Source organism: Delphinus delphis, chromosome 19 (assembly GCF_949987515.2).
Source record: "Delphinus delphis chromosome 19, mDelDel1.2, whole genome shotgun sequence".
Classification (NCBI taxonomy): Eukaryota; Metazoa; Chordata; class Mammalia; order Artiodactyla; family Delphinidae; genus Delphinus; species Delphinus delphis.
The window spans coordinates 45,320,032-45,344,817 of record NC_082701.1 but is presented as its reverse complement, the minus strand read 5'-3'; the positions used below and the strand labels follow the sequence as shown (position 1 = coordinate 45,344,817).

Below are 24,786 nucleotides of genomic sequence, written 5' to 3'. Positions count from 1 at the left end.
CTGCTCATAAGGGTACATGCAAAAATACACTTGCTCCAAGTCCCAGCACAGAGGCAACAGTTTGAAAGGCACCTGAATCAGACACACTTGCTGATACTGGATAGCCTCCAGGAGAGGCAGGAGGCAGCTGGGACTCCCCCTGGGGACTGAGTTGCTGGCAGCAGCCCATTTTTGTGATCTCATTCTATTATGCTGACACCAGCATTGACAGGCACCATTTTGGAATCCTCTTTCGAGCCTATTAGAGCCAGGGGCCTGCCTCACCCATCAGCATGCCCACAGTGGTCAAACAATGCTGAGCATCACACTCAATCATGCCCGGGCCTGCCCTGACCATCAATGTGCCCAAGCAGTTGGGCCTGCCACAACAGAAAGGCACAAGCAGCCCTCATAGGGAACACCCCTGAAGTGTCTGCCTAGAGGGGAGCAAGCTGCTGGGCCCATAGGACATCTCCAACATAAAGTCACTTCTCCAAGATCGGAAGACATAACAGACCTATTTAATACAAAGAAAATCAACACAGAAAATTAGGCAAAATGAAGAGACAGAGGAATGTGTTCCAAATGAAACAATAAGACAAAACCTCAGAAAAAGACCTAAATGAAATGGAGATAAGCAATCTACCTGATAAAGAGTTAAAGGTAATGATCATAAAGATGCTCACTGAACACAGGAGCAGAATGGATGAACACACTGAAAACTTCAACAGAGTTAGAAAATATAAAAAAGACCAATTAGGGCTAAAGAATACAATAACTAAAATGAAAAACAGGACTTCCCTGGTGTCACAGTGGTTAAGAATCTGCCTGCCAATGCAAGGGACATGGGTTCGATCCCTGGTCTGGGAAGATCTCAGATGCCGAGAAGCAACTAAGCCTGTGCTCCACAACTACTGAGCCTGAGCTCTAGAGCTCGCATGCTGCAACTACTGAGCTGTGTGCTGCAACTACTGAAGCCTGCACACCTAGAGCCTGTGCTCTGCAACAAGAGAAGCCACCGCAATGAGAAGCCTGTGCACCGCAACGAAGAGTAGTCCCCGCTCGCCACAACTAGAGGAAGCCCGCGTGCAGCAACGAAGACCCAATGCAGCCAAAAATAAATAAAATTTAAAATAAATAAATGAATAGAAAGGGACACATGAACTTTTTTAAAAAAATAAAAATAAAATGAAAGATACACTAGAGGGAATCAACAGTAGATTTGATGATACAGAATAATGGATCAGTGATCTGGAAGACAGAGTAGTAAAAATTACCCAAGCTGAACAGGAAAAAAAAAATGAGGATAGTTTAAGTGACTTCTGGGACAACATCAAGCATATTAACATTTGCGTTATAGGGTCCCAGAAGGAGAAGAAAGATAAAAAAAGAAGAGAACTTATACGAAGAAATAGTAGCTGAAAACTTCCCTAACCTGGGGAAGGAAACAGACATCCAGTTCCAGGAAACACAGAGAGTCCCAAACAAGATGAACACAAAGAGGTACACACCAAGACACATATTTAAAATGTCAAAAATTAAATATAAAGAGACTCATAAAAGTATCAAGAGGAAAAACAACTAGTTACATATAAGGAAACTCCCATAAGACTATCAGCTAACTTTTCAGCAGAAGCTTAGCAGGCCACAAGGGAATGGCATGATATACTCAAAGTGCTGAAAACAAAAAATACAACCAAGAATACTCTACGCAGCAAGGTTATCATTCAGAATTGAAGGAGAGATAAAGAGTTTGACAGACAAACAAAAGCTAAAGGAGTTCACCACCAATAAACCAGCCCTTCAAGAAATGTTAAAGGGACTTCTCCAAGCAGAAAAGGCCACAACTAGAAGTAAGAAAATGAATAAAGAAAAAAATCTCAATGGCAAAGACAAACATATAGTAAAAGGTAGTGGATCAACCACTTATAACTCTAGTAGAAAGGTTAAAAGACAAAAGTAGTAAAATCATCTATATCTACAATAAATAGTTATGGGATACACAAAATAAAAAGATATAAAATATGCATCAAAACATAAAACGTGGTGTAGGGGTGGGGGAAGTAAAAATGTAGGGCTTTTAGAATCCCTTCAAACTTAAGAGATCATCATAAAATAGACAGCTATATACAAAGGTCATTATACATGAACCTCAAGGTAACCACAAACCAAAAACTGGTAAGAGATACACAAAAAATAAAGAGAAAGGAATCCAAACATAACACTAAAAATAGTCATCAAATCACAAGGGAAGAGAGACAAGAGAAGGAAGGAACAAAGAACAACTAAAAAAACCCAGAGAAACAATTAACAAAATGGCAATAAGTATATACCTATCAATTATTACTTTAAATGTAAATGGACTAAATGCTCCAATCAAAAGACACAGGATGGCTGAATGGATAAAAAAATAAGACCCACATAAGAGACTCACTTCAAATCTAAAGACACACACAGACTGAAAGTAAAGAGATGGAAAAAGATATTCCACTCAAATGGAAATGAAAAGAAAGCTGAGGGAGGAATACTTATATCAGACAAAATAAACTTTACAACAAAGACTGTAACAAGAGACGGAAAAGGGAATGTCGTAATGATAAAGGGATCAAGCCAACAAGAGCACATGACACTTGTACATATCTGTGTGTCCGACACAGAAGAACTTAAATACATATAGAGAGCAAATATTAACAGACATACAAAGAGAAAGACAGAACACAATAGTAGTAGGGAACTTTAACACATTTTCATAAATAGATAGATCATCCAAACAGAAAAATCAATAAGGAAATACTGGCCTTAAACAACACATTAGACCAGCTTGACTTAATAAATATATACAGAATAGTCCATCCCAAAACAGCAGAATATACATTCTTTTCAAATGCACATAGAACATTCTCCAAAATAGATGACATCCTAGGCCACAAAACAAGTCTCAATAAATTTAAGAAAACTGAAATCATATTAAGCATTCTTTTCTGATCACAATAATTAGAAATCAATTACAATAAGAAAAATGGGAAAAACACAACCATGTGGAGGCTAAACAACATGCAACTAAACAACCAATGGGTCAATGAAGAAATCAAAGGGGAAATAAATAAATACCTTGACACAAATAAAAAAGAGACGGCCCAAATAAATAAAATCAGAAATGAAAGAGAAGTTACAACTGACACCACAGAAATACAAAGGATCATAAGAGATTACCATGAAATATTCTATGCCAACAAATTGGACAACCTAGCAGAAATGGATAAATTCCTAGAAACATACAATCTTCCAAGAATGAATCAGGAAGAAATGGAAAATATGAACAGACTGATTACCAATAATAAAATTGAATCAGTAATCAAAAAACTCCCAACAAACAAAAGTCTAGGGCCAGACAGCTTCACAGCTGAATTCTACCAAACATTTAAAAAAGAGTTAATACTTATCCTCCTCACACTATTCCAAAAAGTTGAAGAGGAAGAATCACTACCAAATTTGTTCTACAAGGCCAGCATTACCCTGGTACCAAAACCAGACAAAGACACTACAGAAAAAGAATATATCCCTGATGTACACAGATGCAAAAATCTTCATTTGTTACAACTGGTGAACCTACATCAACACATCATTACCACCCAAAGTCCATAGTTTACATTAGGGTTCATTCTCGGTGTTGTATATGCTATGAGTTTTGACAAATGTATAATGACATGTTTCCCCATTATAGTATCATACACAGTGGTTTCACTGCCCTAAAAATCCTCTATGCTCCACCTATTCATCCCAACCTCCTCCCTAACCCCTGGCAACCACTGATCTTTTTACTATCTCCATATCGTTTTGCCTTTTCCAGAGTGTCATATAGTTGGAATCATATAGTATGTAGCCTTTCCAGATTGGTTTCTTTCATTTAGTAATAGGTATTCAAGGTTGCTCTGCGTCTTTTTTTTTTTTTTTTTTTTTTTTTTTTTGGGCTGCGCAGCTTGTGGGATCTTAGCTCCCTAACCAGGGATAGAAACTGGGCCCCCTGCAGTGGAAGTGCAGAGTCCTAACCACTGGACTGCCAGGGAATTCCCTCCTCCATGTCTTTTCATGGCTTGATAGCTCATTTCCTCTTAGTGCTGAATAATAGGACTTTGTCTGATGTACCACAGTTTATTTTACCCATTCACCTACTGAAGGACATCTTGGTTGCTTCCAAGTTTTGACAATTATGAATAAAGTTTACTATAAACATCTATGTGCAGGTTTTTGTGAGAACGTAAGTTTTCAACTCCTTTGGTTAAATACCAAGGAGCAAAATTGCTGGGTTGTATGATTAGAGTATGTTTAGTTTTGTAAGAAACCACCAGACTATCTTCCAAAATGGCTGTACCATTTTGCATTCCCACCAATAATGAATGAGAGTTCCTGTTGTTCTACATCTTCACAAGCATTTGCTGTTGTCAGGGTTCTGGATTTTAGCCTTTCTGATAGGTGTGTAGTGGTAACTTGTTTTAATTTGCATTTCCCTGATGACATATGACGTGGAGCATATTTTCATGTTCATTTGCCATCTGTCTAACTTTGTTGGTGAGATGTCTGTTAAGGTCTTTGGCCCATTTTTTAATGCAGTTGTTGTTTTCTTTGTTTTTTTTTTTTGTGATACGCGCGCCTCCCACTCTTGTGGCCTCTCCCGTTGTGGAGCACAGGCTCCGGACGCGCAGGCGGACGGGGGCACGAACCCGTGTCCCCTGCATCGGCAGGCGGACTCTCAACCACTGCGCCACCAGGGAAGCCCCAGTTGTTGTTTTCTTAGTATTGAGTCTTAAGAGTTTTTTATATATTTTGGATAACAGTCCTTTATCAGATGTGATTGCCTTCTTTTTTAGGCTGAATAATATTCCTTTGTATGTATATACCAAATTTTCTTTATCCATTCATCTGTCAATGAATATTTAGGTTGCTTCTTGGCAATTGTGACTAACACTGCAATGAACATGGGTGTACAAATATCTTTTCAAGATCTTGTTTTCAATTCTGTTGTATTTACACCCGGAAGTGAGATTGTTGAATCATATGGTAATTCTATTCTTAACTTTTTGAGGAAGCTCCATACTGTTTTCCATAGCAACTGCACTATTTTATATTCCTACCAACTGTGCAAAGTTGTGCAACTGCACTATTTTATATTCCTACCAACTGTGCAAACTCCACATCCCCATCAACACCTGCTATTTTGGTATTTTTGATAGTGGTCATTCTCAGAGGTATAAGGTGATATCTCATTGTGGTTTTGATTTGTTTTTCCCTGATCATTAATGATATTAAGCATCTTTTCGTATGTCTGTTGGCCATTTATATGTTTTTTGAAGAAATGTCTATTCAAGTCCTTTGCCCGTTTATTAATCAGATTACTTGTTGAGTTGTAGGAGTTCTTTATATATTCTGAATATTAACCCCTTATCTGATATATGGTTTGCAAATATTCTCGGTAGGCTGCCTTTTCACTCTGTTGATTGTCTCCCTTGCTGCACAGAACACTGAAGGGTTTTGAGCAGAGGTGTGATATAATCTGAACAGCCTTTTTTAAAGATCATTCTGACTGCTGAGTGAAAAATGACTATAGGGAAACGAAAAGGAAAGCAGGAAGATGAATTAGAAGAGAATGATGGATTTGACTAGGTTGCTGGTAATGGAGATAAAGCAGAGAGATTTGGATGCAGAAAGGACTTGTTTAAAAGGAATCAAGGATGATGTCTAGATTTTTGGCTTGAGAAACTAGGGAGACAGTGTTATTAGTGTCATTTACTGAGAGGATGAAGGAGAACAAAGGAAACAGATATGGCATGCCTAAGGCTCTGTCTTTGATCCTCTTCTCTTTCTTCACTTATGCCCTTGGTGTCTCATGCAGCCCCATGGGGTTTAAATATTATCTACCGGCTGACAACTCTCAAATTTCTATGTCCAGCCTACACCTCATTCCCAGAATCCAGACTTGTCCATCCAATTGCCTATTTAATATCTCTACTTGGATATCACAAATCTAACATATTCTCATATTCCCTAAACCAGTCTCTCCCATGATGGTCAATGGCACTAGAAGAATTTAGTTGCTCAGGCCCAAAGCTCTGGAGTCACATTCCACATCTAAAGCATCAGGAAATCGTGCTAGTTCTAACTTCAAAATATATCCAGAATCCCAAGATTTCTCCTCACCTCTACTGCTGCTGCCCTGATACAAGCCACAATTGTTTCTCCACCTGGATTTCTGCAATCACTCTTAATAGGTCTCCCTGTCCCTGCCCTAGCCGTTCTATGTTCTTTCCTCAACAGAGATGCCAGAGAAATTCTGCTAAAATGTAAGTCGGATGTTATTCCCCTATACGATGACTCTCTATTTCACTCAGACTAAGAGCCAAAGCCTAAGCCTCTGCATGATTTGTCCACCACCACTCCCCTTCCCTCTCTAACCTCCTTTTATACTCTCCCCATCACTGGCTGTGCACCAGCCACACTGGCCTCCCCGCCGTTCACCGGATACACTAGGTACCTCCTGACTTTGGGTCTTTGTTCTAGCTGTCTCCTTTGCCTGGTATGCTCTTCCCCCACATATCTCTACTTGACTAACGCCTTCCCCTCACCTTCAGCTCTTTGCTCCAATTTCAACTTGACAATTAGGCTCACCTTGATCTCCCCACTTAAAAGTTGCTACTTACTTCTCCCCATCGCTGTCCCCAAGCCCATCTCACCAGCACTCTCAACCTTTTCTACTTTTTTCTTTTTTTTCTACGGTACCTAACAATTTACCTATTACGTTTCTTATTTACTGCCTGTTCCTCCTTGCTAGATTATAAGCAACACAAGGGCAGAATATTTGTTATGCTCATTGATGGATATTCCAAGCACAAGAACAGTACCAGGCACATCGTATTCCTTCAGTAAATATTTGTTGAAGGAATGAAAGTAAGTAGGCTGGATCAGTGGGAAGTTAAGACTTCTGTTTTGAATGCATTAAATTTGAGATTCCCATTGACCATCCATGTGGAGATGTCAAATAGACTTTGTCTTCATAAAATGTATGTGCAGGTTTACCACTACCACAAGCCCAGTAACTTTGTCTTAACCTTTTTTCTTAGAAGGCAAGCTATCCATCTTTTGGTTTTCTCTTATCTTCCAGCATCTTGGCACTTACTTTGGGTCTGGAAGAAAAATGGTGAGATGCTGATTTTCACATCCCTACCAGTCATATTTCGTCATTAAGTGACGTAAGTCACCTTCAGTCATTGTTGACCTCTGATCATCTTTGGTAACTCTGACTCACATGTACACATGTGAACATACATATGTTATTCATTGTATATCATATTTATTAATCGCCAATATTTACTACTGTATTGGTCACAGTACAATGGTCATTGTAAATCATTAAACTAAGATTATAGGGATTTATAAATAGGAGACATATTTCCATTCAGAGTTTAGAGTCTTGGTGAGGAAAAGAAACACAGAACACATACAAATAATTTCAGAGCAATACAAATGTGAACCAATCTATTTTTCTGCATATATAAAAGTTAATAGAAAAAAAATCTTCCCATTTACGGGAAAAAAAACTTAATAGCTGAATTAAATTGCAAACACAGTCAACTCACGCTTTAATTATGTCAGAATGCAGTGAAGTAGACTACTTATAATACTATAATCACCAGGCTTGAGTCCTAGCATTCTTTTGTCTACCCCTTAATTGTCTTACTTCAGCAATAATTTAAGAAATACTAGCTAACAGCAACAAGAAGACAAAGCTTACAGTCATATTTTAGAGTGTTATCTAATCATCTTTTTAGATGTAACTTTAATAGGACTGTAACTAGCCAGCTCCAATCAATAACACATACAAACATATGCCCAGGGTAAGGGGCGGGGAGGAAGGACAGAAGTCTTTTAAAAATATGACCTAATTCTCAGAGAAGAAACTACATTCAGTGGCCTCTGGTCCTACAGATCACATTTTATATAAATAATGATTTTGTAGCATATAACTTACGAACAATCTAAAACTAAAGGTCTGGGCTTCCTGGTGGCGCAGTGGTTGAGAGTCTGCCTGCCGATGCAGGGGACACGGGTTCATGCCCCGATCCGGGAGGATCCCACATGCCGCGGAGCGGCTGGTCCCGTGAGCCATGGCCGCTGAGCCTGCGCGTCCGGAGTCTGTGCTCCGCAACGGCAGAGGCCACAACAGTGAGAGGCCCGCGTACCGCAAAAAAAAAAAAAAAAAAAAAAAAACTTTTCAAAATCATCTAAAAAACTGGAAACGAATGGGATATTAACTGAGTTATGAATAATTTAAGATTTTTTTTCAAGATGCCACAAATAGGCATTATTTGCCATCTGTATTAAACTTCACATTATTTTTCCAATACTAAATGTCAAAGACTGTATAAGTAATCTTAGCTAAGTAGCTGGTCCAGATCCGTTGTCTTGATTTTTTCCTTAACAGAAAACCTACTTATGCAAAGCTAGAGCTAGAGTTCACTGTCACAGAGAACACTGATCTGCAGATAGGCCTGACATTTCTGACAGCTGCAGCTACTACCAGATTCAGTTTATTTTTTTAAGCTGGCATGTTATGTGGCTCAACATAGACTAAAGGATAAAATGTCTGATTTCAGAACATTATCCAGTCAAAGAAAATTTTAATTTTGGGAATGAAACATTCACCATAGGCATATCTCAAAGCAATATAGCACTTTATTAACAGTATAAAGGATCTGCTATTTATCCTACTCATTAACAATCATAAATAATCAAGCCTCTAAAATCCATTAGTCTCTTACTGGGCTATCTAAACCAATGACCTTCAAACTTTTTTATTCATAGGAAAATAATCTTGAAAAATTATGCAACATTTCACACATTCTAAAGTTGGTACCTAAAAGTTTTGATTTTAAATTTAAATAGTAACAATGTAATTTCTTGCATAATGTAAATTTTTATTTTTTAAATAAAGCCTTTACATTGTTATTTTAGATGGATTCAAATAAATAAAAATACTACAGAGATTTGATTCCTAGAATCATCTTTTAAAACTTGCATGAACACTCTTCTTCAACAGGAGGAATTTTATAGCTTTCTTTTGTAAAAGAAACTTGAACTTTTATTTCCATTCCACTTGCTCCACAGATTGTTATTCAAATGGGACATACTTTTTTTTTTAATAGATCTTTATTGGAGTATAATTGCTTTGCAATGCTGTGTTAGTTTCTGTAGCACAACAATGCGAATCAGCCATATGAATACACGTGTCCCCATATCCCCTCCCTCTTAAGCCTCCCTCCCATCCTCCCTATCCCACCCCTCTAGGTCATTGCAAAGCACCAAGCCGATCTCCTTGTGCTATGCTGCTGCTTCAAATGGGATATACTTTTATGCTTGAAAGTCCCTCATTGATCATCCTATAATACTTCAATCTATAATATGTATGTATGCATATTTAAATTTCTCTTAATTTCCAATGACATTAATGCCCTATTAAATTTTTGTCTTCTAGATTGAATTACTGGGACTTCCCTGGTAGTCCAGTGGTTAAGACTTCGCCTTCCAGTGCAGGGGGTATACCTGGTCGGGGAGTTAACTAAGATCTCACATGCCCCGAGGCCAAAAAACCAAAACATAAAACAGAATCAATACTGTAACAAGTTCAATACAGACTTTAAAAATGGTCCACATCAAAAAAAACTTTATAGATTGAAGTATGACAATAACTACTGGTATACAATTTATCAATAAAGGCATAGTTTTATTATCAATTTCAATAAATAATAAACCTAACAGGTAATAATTACTGAAAATATATCTTTTCATGAGACGTTTCAGTGATGCTTTTATGATACCATTAAAGTAATCACCAAATTGTCCCTTTTGTTTTTGGTGCACTTTGTAAAACCCTGAGTTAACATATCATAGTGTGATTCAGATGGATAGAAAAAAATAGGCCTATCTTCAGTCAAGTGGAAGAAGAGGATATGAGATTGAACCTCAGCAGCCAGTATCTTTCTCAGGCATGGAAGATCTGGAAATTTATTTCCTTAAAGTTATCCAAACTAACTGGTCTCTTCCTCCTCCCCATACACACCCAGCTTGAAAACCACTGATTTAGACTATTTCCTCTACTCCCAAGGGAAACTGGCAAAGAAAGACGAAAGGTATATATTTTGGTTTTAAGCCTACCTACCAATCTAATTTTTCTATACTCAGAAAATATTGAATGCAATGTATTGTGAAAGCTATGATGTTTTCATTCCTTTACCAATATTAAAGAATAAGACTAAAAGTGTAATCACTAGGAATCTGTCCAGCACTACAACAAATTGTGATCAATACTAATTGTTATGGGTGGCTAAATCTTCTGATCAAAGAATCTATTCATACCCATTCAACTCCTTCAATCCATGTGTCTCACAACTAATCTTCGTATGCCTGAAGATACTCAATTCATCTTTATCATGGAACCAATCCCTATTACTGTTTTCACTAGAGAGATCTAGCTTTAAGGAAGTGGAGGGTATTTAAATAAATTCAACCATTCATTCAAAGATGGTGCACTAACAACTCACTCTTATGCCTCATGCAGAAAGCCAATGGAAAAAAAATTTAACCAATGCTACAATGTTAAGACTTGAACAGAGCAAGTTTTTTTTTTAACTTGCCTCAGTAGGCCAACTATAAAGTATCAAACTGTATGACACAAGAACCCCATAAACCTTTTACAGAAAAAAAAAAATGCAATGTATTTTTTTCATTAGGAAAAGCATTTTAGCATGCAGGAATATAGATAGGCAAATTCTATTCTATATTTAAATTTGGAGCTTACTGTTATTTCTTTAATAAAACTACTTCAAGCTGGGATGAAGTGAGAGAGTGGCATGGACATATATATACTACCAAATGTAAAATAGATAGCTAGTGAGAAGCAGCTGCATAGCACAGGGAGATCAGCTCGGTGCTCTGTGACCACCTAGAGGGGTGAGATAGGGAGGGTGGGAAGGAGACGCAAGAGGGAGGAGATATGGGGATATATGTATATGTATAGCTGATTCACTTTACCATACAGCAGAAACTAACACACCATTGTAAAGCAATTATACTCCAATAAAGATGTTAAAAAAAAAAGAATGTGGTGGAATAAAATTTAAAAAAAAAAAAACTACTTCAAGGGATAGTGAAAAGTTCTCACAACTTTGACTTCTGTGAACAATTTATTTATAAATAAGTGGGTTATTAAATGATAATTTTGCACTCCTTGAGATATTTTTAAAAGCTAATGAGTATGATGGTCATAAAAAATTTTAAGTGGAAGATCTGCATTAAATGAATGGAAAAAACAGAGATTGCCCTTGAAAGAATTTTTCCCATATTCCTGGTCTTTAAATTCAAGTTTGCTTTCACCAAATCTTAACTGAACTTGGTCTTCATATTCTGAACAACTTATCTTATGAAAATCTATTTCCTTCACCACTCCCACTGAATATACATTTGCTAATGATATGATTCTACAAAGTTAAACTACATTACACAGTCCTGTATCTGTTTTCAGTTTTGTCTAACTTGGTCAACACTCTCTCTCAGGCAGGTCTTTGAACTGTATTTTCCTCTGGTTTTTTTGTTGTTGCTGTTGTTTTTAAGTACTTTCCTATTTTCTACCACCTGTATTTAAAAAAAAAAAAAAAAAGCACATCTAATTTTTAGACTTTGGATCTGAAGATTTAGGGGCCATATCCTAAAACAGTGTTTGGTTCTCAACCTTGATGAAAGTATACTATTACATTACAAAATATACAAGCACACTGCTCCTAAAGGTTAGATTTTTATATGAGGCTATACTTCAGTTTACTAAAACAAACAAACTTATGACTCAAGCAGAAGAAAAAATTCCGTTTGAGTATCATTTTAAGTTTTTGCTTTCCTTTTAAATGAGGTGGCACTCAGATAAAAGAGAGAAAGAGAGAAAGGAAGAAAGATTCAAGTAGCTCCTTAATGTACAAGATCAGATAAAACCAAAAGCCCTTTATTAATGCACATTTGATCATCAATAGTATTCTTAAAATATCAACAGGCTGAGAATATCTAAACTGTTGGCATTCCTTAAAGAAAACATCCCAGTACAAAATGCCAGAAGTACATTCACTTTGGAGATGAAAAAGCACCCATCTGTTCATATATATATATATTTTTCCCCCTAGTTGAATTTCTTGCTCCAAGCAATTAAATGATGCTAGGAAACAATATCAATTCAATTTTCAAAATCAGGCACACTGCCATATGCTTTCCACATATCTCATAATGCCTAAATCTCTTTATAACCTTGACCTCTTTCCCAAGTTCCAGAGCCTATCTCACAACTGTACATCAAGTATTTATAACTAGTACATCCAGTACCACCTCACCTCCAATTTTCACTCCTCTCACATCTAAAGAGAAAACACACACACACAAACACACCCCTTCCAATTAGTTTTTTCCCATTTCCATTATCATTCTTACTTATCCAGGCTCAAAATCTCCAAGTTATATCTTTAATTAAGTCTTTCTTTGCCTTGACACTCTGTTTTACTATCTAACTGACGGTCAGTTCTGCAACTTTTCTTGCACAATTTCTTATATATCTCATACTCCCTTTTCATTCCCATGGCATCCCTCTAGATAAATCCCATATCTCCAAAAAAAGACCTTACTCCAAATAACCATAAAAACCTCCCTAGTCTCACTTCCTGTAGGACCCTTTCCCTGCCAATACATTTTGTATAAAGATAACTACAAAATGCATAGCACCACACTGTCCTTATCAAAGAATTCACACTCTGGCAGGAGACACAAAAAACTAACGACATAAGTAGATAAGCATTACACTGATGTTAAACAAAATGTTCTAGGAAGGTAAGAGTGACAGTTACTACAGGGGAAGTTTTCAGAGAAGGTTACAGCTGAACTGGAGAAAAGCATTTCAGACAGAGAATAGCCTAGTATGTGAAGGTTCACATTTTGCAGGAAGGACAAGTCATTCAGTGGTAGGTGAAAAGAAGGAGAGAAGACTAGAAATGTAGGCTTGAGTCAGACTGTGAAAAGTTTAGACTTGCTCCAATTAAAATGTGAAACAAGCAAAGATATAAGAATGCTTTAAGTTTTAGTGTGTTTGCTAGTTTGCTTTTAATATGTAATTTTTAAAACAAAAATTAACACAAGCACTAATAGAACTAGACACATCTACCTTAAGTGTGACCAATGGTAAATCACTTATCATATACACTTTGGATTAGTAAACAGACTCTGCAGGAAAATTAGATATGAGGACAGTATTTTGTACATGTTCATTAGGTCAGATTGGTTTATGTTATTTAAATCCTCTGTGTCCTTACTGATATTTTTGTCTTCATGATCTAACAATTACTGAGAAAGGCATGTTTAAAATCTCCTACTGTATTTATGGATTTGTCTATTTCTTAATACCAGATATTATATTTCTTCAGTTCTGTACCATCCATTTGATTTTTTTTTATTTTATATAGATTCTAATTTCCTGGTGTCATAAGAATTACAACATAATGCCCTATTTAATGACACAGAAAATGCTGCACAAGAATAAGCTTTTCAGTCCATTTTTGGACCAAATCTAACTAACCTTTTATGTTGTTCAAAACAGTTTGGTAATTATTTTCCCCAGGCTCTTTCCTTTCTGTCAGCAATCTACTTAAAGCCAAACATACCTCAGTATTTAAGAGCACATCAGTGCTACTCAGTCTGACCTCCACTTTACGCAGAGAAGGGCTGCCCACATGATCAAAGGAGTTTAAAGTCGCACCAAAAATCCTGAATTAGTTACAGATATGTTATCTGGGCACATTTCATAGCTCTCTTCTCTTTCTAGGTGGTTACTTGCCCTTTTAAAAATTTCTGTAAGTTGGAAGAGGGCAATTCTTAAAAGTTGACTGAAACTATAATTCAGTTTCATTAGGTTTGCTTTGGAATAAACATATTAAACCATCAGATGATTTTTTATAATGTCTTCAAAACCATGAAGAAAGAAAATAATAAAGAATGGTAAACAAAAGGCATACAAATCAGCACACTGTGGTTAAAAAAAAAAAAAAAAAAATAGAAGAAGGCCTGCCCCGTGAATAAGTTCAGCTTAGGCTCTCACAGTAACAGGCTTTAGCAGAGGAGCACGACTGTTCACAGGCCTTATTAGGATAGTCATTCCCCAGATGGATCCTGAGGTTTGAGAGACATGTTGAGAGAAGCAAGGCCACCCACGTAGGCAGCTAGATATGCTGAATCAACCCTGGCAATGAAGGTGAAGGTGGTGGGGGCAAAATTACCTCACATCCCCCATTACTAATACACTATCTGATCCCCGAGAGCAGGAATTGTTTCTGTTTTGCTCACACTGTACCCCATCACTTAATATAGTGTATGGGATGTGGCAAGTGCTCAGTAAATATTTGCTAGGTTAATAAATGATTCCGCACCAGTTATTTCTTCTCTAAGGCCTTGATTTCCTATAAAGCAGAAGGGTTGGACTAGATCAATATATTCATTTTCAGCTCTAAACTTCTTTGAGTTAGAATTTTTAAATACATCACATAAATGTCAGTTAAGTTATTCCAGGACATCCGGGTCTGAATATACGCCTAGTCACAAGGTTTCACAACATCTTATCGCAGTCCAGTATAAGACAAACAATGAATTTACCCTGTTGAAACTACTGAAACTTAATACATATGTTTCATGGGTGCACATATATGTTGAAACTTATGAAATTGTACACTTTAAATGTGTCCAGTTTATTGTATGTCCATTATACCTTGATAAAGCTATTAAAACACACACACAAAAGAAACTACCGAAACTGCTCAATATTGCTAAGGCAGTAAAAGATATAAGCTACCTATTGTAGAAATAAAATATGCCTGACCATCCAGCTGAAACAGGAGAGAAGTAGATGCTCATAAAAACAATAATAATGGCAACGGCAAAATTTAGCTCCTTTAGATGTCTGAAGACTCAGAAAAACCCGTTGCCTGGCTTAACCAAGTAATCTTACTATGAAGGAAGCACACTTACTTTTTAAATAGTATAACATATATTTACCTTCCTTAATTCAATTAGAAACTACTTTCTAACCTTTTACAACTTTCTCCAAAAATGAAAGTTTAATTATTTTTTAGTCCATTATTTTAAATAGTATCTCAAATAATGAAGCAACTTGACTACATCACAAAACCACTAGTTCATGAAATCAGGTTTTATTATATATACTTGCTAAAGGGAATTCCCTGGTGATCCAGTGGCTAAAACTCTGTGCTTTCACTGCGGACGGCGTGAGTTCAATCCCTGGTTGGGGAACTAAGATCCCACAAAAAAAAAAAAAAAAAAAAAAAGAAAGAAAGAAAGAAAAAATAGAAATATATTTGCTAAAGATTAAAATGAGATTAAACATTAAAGTACGTCCTTTATCTTTAAAATTTTTTAATGGTTTTCAAACCACTTCTAATTGTTCCGGGCAGAAAGTCTGGCTTCTAAATATTTCAAAGCCCTTTCTAAATAGTTCAAATCACTAGTTATATATAAGAAACACTGGTAGAAACTATACGGGAATAAGAAGACTCTAGAAAGTATCAAGTCCTCAAACTTAGCACCCAATTTGTGTACACTTGGCTTGACATAAGAAGTCAAAGAGTTATTCAAATATTTATATGAAGGCACATGAAGAGAAACGTCGTAACATACTTTATAATGTGACTAACTGCCAACAACAAGATAAGGGGAAATCTAAGGCATTCACCGTGGGCAGATTCTAAGAAGAGAAAAAAGTTTATACTGATGACTTTTCCATAGAGTGACTTGTTCCTTCTGATTACTCTTAATTAAATTGTCTAAGCCTGGGCATAAAAATGAAAAAGTCATTATTCAAAGGATACCAAAAGTTTAAAAAGAACAATAGCTGTTTTTGTAACATTTAAAAGAAAAGGTAAACAATTCAAGCTTACTTTAACATAAACATACCATTTCATGAGAAATTGCTGGTGGATATGTAAAGTAGTTCAGCCACTGTGTAAAAAGCTAAATACAGAATTACCATATGACCCAGCAATTCCACTCCTGAGTATTTGAAAAGATTTGAAAACAAGGACTCAAGTAGATACTTGTACACCAACATTCATAGCAGCATTATTCATAGTAGCTAAAAGGTGGAAACAACGGATGACTGGATAAATGAAATGTAGTATATACATACAATGGAATACTTCTCAGCCATAAAAAGAAATGAAGTTCTGATACATGCTGCAAAATGGATGGACCCTGAAAACGTTATGCTAAGTGAAATGAGCCAGATGTAGAAGGACAAATATATTAACTCTAGTTATATGAAATATCTAGAGTAGGCAAATTCACAGAGATAAAAAGGAGATTAGAAGTTACCAGTGGCTGGGGGTGGGGTGGGGTGGGGGCGGTGGGAAATGAGTGGGGAATAGGGAGTTTTTGCTTAATGGTTACAGAGTTTCTGTCTGGTATTTTTAAAGTTTTGTAAGTAGACGGTAGTGATACAGACGTACAACATTGTGAATATAATTAATACCACTTAATTCTACATTTAAAAATGGTTAAGGGCTTCCCTGGTGGCGCAGTGGTTGAGAGTCCTCCTGCCGATGCAGGGGACGCGGGTTCGGGTGCCCCGGTCCGGGAAGATCCCACATGCCGCGGAGCGGCTAGGCCCGTGAGCCATGGCTGCTGAGCCTGCGCGTCTGGAGCCTGTGCTCCACAATGGGAGAGGCCACAGCAGTGAGAGGCCCGCGTACCGCAAAAAAAAAAAAAAAAAAGGTTAAAAATGTCAAATTTTATGATATATTTTTTTCAACCACAATTTTTAAAAAACAGCATTCCACAATCATCCCACATATTAAAATACAAAGGGAAAATGTGCCTTTATGTAAAATGGAGAGAAGTGGTGGTCATCACATTAACCAAGCTGCCCAACTTGGCCACGTGCAGCCTCACTTTATGTGCCTCCTGATGGGACTGATATAATGATCTTGCTGGAAATTCTGACCTGATAATCTTATCAGGAAGAAAGCAGCAAATCTAGAATATGGGACGTTCTGTAGGACAACTGGCCTGGACACTTCAGAAGTTTCACCATCATTAAGAAAAGAGACTGTTGATATGACTGTTCTAGATGGGGGAAACTAAAAAAACACAAGAGCCAAATGCAATGCTGGGACCTTGACTGCATCTGATCTGGAAGAAAAGGAGCTATAAGAGATATCTGGGGGATAATAGAGGAATTTTGAGTTATGAACAGCATGTGCGATGATAGTACTGAATTACTGTTGATTTCTCAGTTACAATAATGGTACATGGGTTATACAAGAGAATGTCCTTGTACTTAGGAAATACATACTTGGGAGGTATTTACAGGTGAAGTGTCATAAAATCTGCAACCTACTTTTGGATCATTTGGCAAAAGAGTGTGTGTGTGTGTGTGTGTGTGTGTGCGCGCGCATACACGTGAGAGGGGTTAGGAGGGGGAACATTTGGGGTAAGATAACAGTTGGTGAATTTAAATGAAGGATATACAGGTGTTCATGTAGTTTTCTTTCAATTTTACTGTGGGTTTGAAATTTTCAAAATTAAAAAACAAAAGATTAAAAAAATCAGAATTCAGACTTCCCCAGTGGTCCAGTGGTTAAGACTCTGCGTTTCTAATGCAGGGGGCACAGGTTTGATCCCTGGTCAGGGAACTAAGATCCCACATGCTGGGCAGCATGGCCAAAAAAAAAAAAAAATCAGAATTCCTCGAAATTTCCTCTTTCCACCAGAGTATACTTAGGAATGCTAAATGTACACAGGGGGAAATACAGCATATTCAGGGCTTTACATACCTTCCACATCATACCAATGCGCACCATTTGTGATCCCATCTTTGAAAGTCTCATCTTCATCTCCAGGACAATGAGGGGCACCAGTTTTCATTATGGGGTGGTTTGAAGCATAGGCTTTTGCCAAGTATTTAAATACTTCATCATCTGAGGTTTTGCTATATATTCCAGTAGCCTTATGTTCTGGAGAATCATCAAAAGGATAGCTTGCTACCACCGAGCCACCATGCAGATTTCCAGAAAGCACAAACCTTTGAAAACATAACCAAATCACATATCATTTTTTAAAGGGAACAGAAAACATGTATTTTAAAATTCTACATCTTTTATAAATGAACTTAGATATTCCTCTTGACACCTAGAAGACAACTCTATCAGCTGTTAGACTAACAACAATAAAAAAAAAAGAAAATGGAAAGAAAGTATTATTAACTCAATAAATTTCAAACAGTTTTTACAGTCCAAGTTAACTTCAAATAACTTTAAATAATTTCCCCATCACTGAAAAAAATAGCTGAATAACACAGTGTAAATTAATGTTTCAGGAGACGTCTTATTCAGGGAACTGTAAAATCATGTATTAAGTTGAACAATATGAACTTGCCACTATTCAACCACGTCTTGACCTACAAAAATTACAATTTCATAGAGTTCAATCTAATTCTTGTACTTCATATTGTGTTAATTTCATAGAAAGCATGGCTGGCATAAATAAATATTTGTTGAATATACGAGTTAGGTTAATAAGTTTCATGCTTTTTATATTACTGTCCAGAGAGAATTTTTAAGATAGGGAGTCTAATTTAAAACAGGATGTGCTTTGCCTCATTCCATTTTCACAGTACACTAAATTCACATTTTCAGGAGAGAAGCCATAGCTGAGAAAATTCAGGGGCGGGGAAAGACCTGAGCTGCTTTCAGATAAAAACAATACAGAACATTGCATCACTGTAAAAGCAGCTCTCTTTCTAGGTGCAAGGTTCCTGGTTGGACCATTAAAAAATAAACTGACATGGAGACAAGGCTGCTTCTATAAAAGAAACATTTTAAACTTTTTGCACTTTTATTGATACTTTTAAGCGAATCCATTTACAATTTGGTCAAATTTATAGATATAGAAACACTGAAGAATGCCTTTTATGGTAAAAGGTAAAGGCAAAAACATGCCAAAGTCCTATTTATACATTTTTCACTCAGGTAACAGTTCAAACCATTACTATGAGTGGAGATTAAACACTTTTCTCTTTGCACTCAAAATTAGATTTTTTGCTTCTGCCTTTTTGTGGCTGAAATAAACTGACCTACAGTAATTCTAAAGGGGGTTGATTTATAACATTTCTTTCTATATGTTTGAAAGAAAATTAAGTCTACGATATGTTTAATTTGAAAGGTTAGGTATGATCAGTACCTCCCAGAGGAGGTCAAACAATGAAAATTACTTGTAACACAGAATCTATTCATCAGAAGACAGAATTTAGCTGATAAAGACAGTGATTAAACACCAGAATAGACTATGAAAGAAGACTAGTTTTACATAATTAAAATTAGCACAGTTCTAGATACCAGAGGGGAATGCCATTTGGTATAGTGGCAATAGCACAGGCTTTAAAACCAGGCAAATATGCGTAAGAACATTTGGTTTTGCAGACATGTCACTCACTAGTAACATGATCAGGAGAAGTTGCTGCCTCTAAATCCATTGAACCCCAGTTTCTCTCTCATCTGTAAAACGGGGATTAATGCTACCTGCCTCCCAGGGTTGTTACAAAAATTAAATAAGATAATACATGTACAATTATCTTCCAGCACAATGACTGCTTTATAGCCCCTGCTCAGCAAATGTTCATTCCTTTGGAGACCTCTAGCATCCTGCTTAGGGAATCACTGCCTTACAGACTATAATTCTACTCACCAGTTCCAATTCTACAATGTTACAGAAACAAAAACTAAGCATCTATTCTAACTCCAATTTACCCATCCCTCCTCCATAGCAAGTTATTAACAATTTACTTTTTGGTTTCTATGCCTAAAATAATTTAAGTACTTCCCCACCACTACCCCACACTGACTTTGGGAAAGTTACAAGAAGGCTGGCCCAGTTCAGACAATCAACTGAGCAACAAATTTTCTTGAGTGTCAACTATAAGCCAAATGTTCTATAGGCACTAAGGAATATATTAGTGAAGAAACAAATACAAAAATGCCCTCATGGCATTCATAGTCTAGTGGGAAAAAAAAAAAAAGGGTAACTGAATATTCTAAATAAGTGAAGCATGTTACTTTATACGTGTTCAATTAAAATCTTAAATTCCAAGATTCTCTATTAAATGCTGTTTTTCACTTTGTTTGACATTTCTTGTAACACTTCTCAGAAATACTGTTAAAATGGCCTAATCAAATACTTTTAGAACAATGAAATATTTGCAATCTACTTGAGTGATAAAATTAAATTATTAGATTTTCCTTACTCTACTCACATAATTTTAAAAGCACCAATGCCACTCTGGTAAGGGCGATTTCAAAAGAAAGTGGTATCTATTATAGTGGTTGTAAGATTATTTCTTTTAGTCTTTGTCAAACCAACTTTGTATATCGATCCATTTTATTTGAAGGGTATTTTATGGTTTCCAATCAAATCAATTCTCTTAAGTGTTTCTCACATTTGACTTCAATATCATATATCATTCCTTGCGTAAGATTTAAAGTAACTGGTAAATATATCATAAAAATTATAAACAAGAGTCTGTAGATATTAAAAAGTCAATCTCCAAGTTAACTTTATTATGGTCCCCAGATAACCCTGTAAATAACTTTAAAAAAATTAAGAAAATTTGATGTCTGATAAACTAAATTCTAAAGGTTTCAGGAAATTGTAGCTATACACCTACCCCAACAATATGATAATGCTTTTCACAAACATACCCAAAAAATCATTTATATGCTAATCTCCTATTAAAGTCTAAGCAGGTATATTTAATTAAAGAACTGTGCCAAAAATATGAGGGTGAAGTAAACTATAAAATCTTTATTTTAATGATGGAGTTAAAATCTTGTATATTTTCTTGAGCAGATGAGTCAATTATCAGTAGTACAAAATCATGGATTGGATGAAGTATAAAGTGAAACAAAGAAAATAAACTCCACTTTCCCAAGCAGGAGGAAATGAGTGTTAAATTGTTACATATCCAAAACAACAACAAAAATCTATTTCTAATACAGTTGGGTGAATAGGATATCAAGAAATTATTCAAATGATTTATTTCACGAAATACATTGAAAAAGGTAATTTCCCTGTACAGACGGATGTCTGTGGTTTTAGAATTTCCTATCCATAAAGTTGTCTCTATATATTTAGGAATCAATCTCAAATCGTGTATGTGCTTGTTTTTTTTACTTTATTCACATATCAATGTCCCTTGTTACTGATTAATCATTAAATAATGTGCATCTTGAGTTATTTATGATTGAGGATGGAAGGATGTACTTTTCACCCTATATACTCACATACTTTCCCTTCTGATTAGAGTTACATTTGCAAAGAGGGCAGATATGATTAGGGTAGTCCATAGCCACAAAATAGAGCCACTTCCTTTGTAATACCAACTGACACAGATGAGCTTTTAAAATCTTCACAAGCTTCTATCATTGAATAGCCAGCCCAGACCATAACTTTAATCATTAAATACTGGTGATATGAAAGAGTTATCCAAAGAGCACATTTTTGGTCCTAGATCTAAAATTTAAAGCTTTCAGTATAGTCTCAAGGTGACTTGCACCAAGACAAAGCTCATTTTTATTTCTGGTCACAGCAGAAGTAATACTAAATAGAAAAATCTACTCACAGAATTTACATCCCTGCAAAGGTCATGATGGGGCTTTTTAAACGTGTCCTTCAAGCAATACAAACAGTGAATTTGATATATCATCTCAGAAAGGCCCTGGCCATCACAGCTTCTGACAATAAGCTGTATGTTAAAGTCACACTTCTTATGTAAATGTTCAGAGGTCCTGACACCATTATCTTTATTTTTTTATTTTTTATTTTATTTAAATTTATTTATTTATTTATCTATTTTTGGCTGCATTGGGTGTTCATTGTTACACTTGGGCTTTCTCTAGTTGCGGCGAGCTGGGACTACTCTTCGTTGCAGTGAGCGGGGCTTCTCATTGCGGTGGCTTCTCTTGTGGCAGAGCCCGGGCTCTAGGCACGTGTGCTTCAGAAGTTGTGGCACACAGGCTCAGCAGTCGTGGCTTGTGGGCTTAATTGCTTTGCGACATGTGGGACTTCCCAGACCAGGGCTCCAACCTGTGTCCCCTGCATTTGCAGGCAGATTCTTAACCACTGCGCCACCAGGGAAGTCCCGATACCACTATCTTTAAAGGAAAAATCTTCCCGGAAAGCATGTGAAATTAATACCTACAAGGGATCTCAGAAGGAGTAAAGTGAAAGGTAGGAGATAAAAAGAATCTAGAATTGTCATAATGGCCATGAATTTTTCAAGGTCTGCTATATATGCTGAACCTTGTAGAAGAGATGATTCCAAGTCCTAAAGGGAAACTTCTTTGCTCAGTATTGCTTGTATCTTATCTGTCACTCAGATATCTTCTTCAAATCAGTATGGAAAGATTAATTGCTTCACAAGCCTTATGAAGACACAAAAATGGGGATATGCTGGCAAAGCCGATGCTTGACAAAAGGAAGAGGTGCATGGTCACTTCAGATATTATTCCACCTGGAATAAGTTCCTTCTTCCTTTATTCCTCTCCTCCACCATTTTGCTGAAAATCCTACCCATCTCTCAAGACTCAGTTCAAGTTCTACCTTCTCCACAGAGATGACCCATATTATTGTAGCCCACACACATTTTGCCAGTAGGAACAATTCCTGTAAGGTTTAACTGGGTACATAAACACACCATATATATATTTATAATATTTTCTTGTTATACACCAATTTCTTCAGGTCCTCGTGCTTCCTTTAAGTTTTTAAATCTCACAGAGCGGTTACTAACACTTAAGGTGTCTATTAAGTGTGACAATTAGCCATTTGGCCCTGGCCCACTAATAATGTGCACAAGTGGCAGCAGAAACCCTTCAGAGTCTAAAATGAAGCTGCTTACAGATGAAGGTTCCAGATCTGTACAAGTTCTCCAGCCAGCCATACCTATATGCTCCACAGCTGAGTCAGAGGTAAAGACTGGAAGTGAATCAGTTTCGGTTAAATAACCAAGAAGACGACCCCGGGAGTGTCATCTGTCACTTCTAGGCTACAGTCTCCCTCCATGCCCGTTAAGAGCACTGACTAAATGCGTGAGTTGAAGTCCCAGCTACAGAACAGGGATGTTAATGCTGTCTGTCTCATCAGGTTGTGGCCAACATAAACTGAGATCATGCAGTCCACGGAAAGGGCTTAGCACAGTGCCTGTAGTTATAAGATAATCGCAATCTTGTCAGTTTATGTATAAAATAAGTGAGCTGACCTAGGTCATCCTTAATGTCTCTTCCGTCGCTCATATTCTACGATCCTGTGAGAACAGGGGCCAGGATGCTAGAAGAGTCTCCCCTCCGGCCAAACAGCGCTCTCTGCATCCTTTGAATAAATGACAGCCTCTAGGCAGCGCTTCTCGGACAATTAGCCGGACAGGAGGCTAAGCGGCCTGGGCCCTGTCCCCGTTACGGGGTGTCGCTCTGCGCCCTCACTACCCCCGTCCCTTAGGCCTGAGAGCACCGTTTGAGCGCTTGCTGAGTGCCGGATCCAGCCTCTGCTCTGGAGGCTCACTTGGATGGGGAGGGGGCGGGGGGGAGGAGGCGGCGGTGGAGGGAGGACGACACTCACTTGTTCCTGCGGATCCACTCGATCAGGGCGCGCACCTCGGGCACGTCGTCCAGGGACGGGGGCTCACCGGTGCTGAACTGGTCCGGGAAGCTGCGGTTGAGGTCGCGGCCACGGCTGTTGTCGCGGCCGCTGGCCCCGGGAGGGCCGCTGTCGCTGAAGCCGCAGTCGCCCTCGTGGGCGCGCTCGAAGCCGTCGGGGTTGAGGCTGGGCAGAACGTACACGTCAGTGGTGTTGAGCAGGCGGACCAGGCGCAGGTCCCCGCGGCGGTAGCCAGCCGCCAGCTCGCGGGCCAGGTAGACGAGCACCTGGCGCGAGACGGTCTCGTCGCCGTGCATGTTGCCCACCAGCTTCACCTGCGGCCGGCCGGGCAGGAGCGGCCCCGCCGCGTCGGGCCCCGTATCGCCGTCAGAAGGCGGCGGCCCCAGGCCCGCCGTGAGGCGCAGCACCCACAGCGGCCGGCCCTCCACCGAGCTGCCGATGCTGAAGAGGCGGGCCAGGCCCGGGGGCCCCGCGGCCGCCGCCTCCCTCAGCGCCAAGCCCAGCTCCTCTTCGTGGTAGTAGCGGTCGAACTGGCCCTTGACCGCCTCGGCGCCCGCGCTCGTCGTCGTCGTCGTCGCCTCCGCCTTCTTGATGTGCGCTGCCCGGGCCGGGCTCCGCAGCAGCAACAGCAGACACAGCAGCAGCGAGACGCGCCCTGGCCGCCAGGGCGGCCGCGCGTCCCAGCCTCTCGCCATCTTCCAGCAGCGCTGCAAACCCGGACCCCGTTCCCTCGGCTCCGCGCTCCGGGAGGCCTTGGCCAGCCGGATCCCCTCCGCTCCTAGCAACCCCATCCCGCCCTCCAGGCCGCAGCCAATCGTGGCCGGCCCTGCTGCGGCGTCACGCCGAGGGGCGGGGCTGTCCTTAAAGCTGCCGATTCCCTCTGGGCGTGCCTTCCTTCTCTCGGGGAAGAGTTCGGTCACTCTCTTCATCGGCCTAGGTTCCTGTCGCTCTCTTTCCCTCCTCCCCGTTTCCCTTCTGCGTTTGCTCCGCTTCTCCTTTACTCCCTCAGTCTCTTCTTTC

General features: G+C 38.4%; 1 protein-coding gene across 1 annotated transcript in view; it reads right to left on the bottom strand.

Moving 5' to 3' along the window:
• Nucleotides 1-24,503, bottom strand: part of CPD (carboxypeptidase D) — a 67,234-nt gene extending 42,731 nt beyond the window's left edge. The window contains exons 1-2 of the mRNA XM_059997141.1: nt 23,728-24,503; nt 17,895-18,142 (exon numbers count right to left, since the gene is read on the bottom strand). Of these exons, the coding sequence (XP_059853124.1) occupies nt 17,895-18,142; nt 23,728-24,461 (982 nt within the window). The 5' untranslated portion in view covers nt 24,462-24,503. The remainder of the gene's footprint in view (nt 1-17,894; nt 18,143-23,727) is intronic.
• Nucleotides 24,504-24,786: the final 283 nt, after the last annotated feature.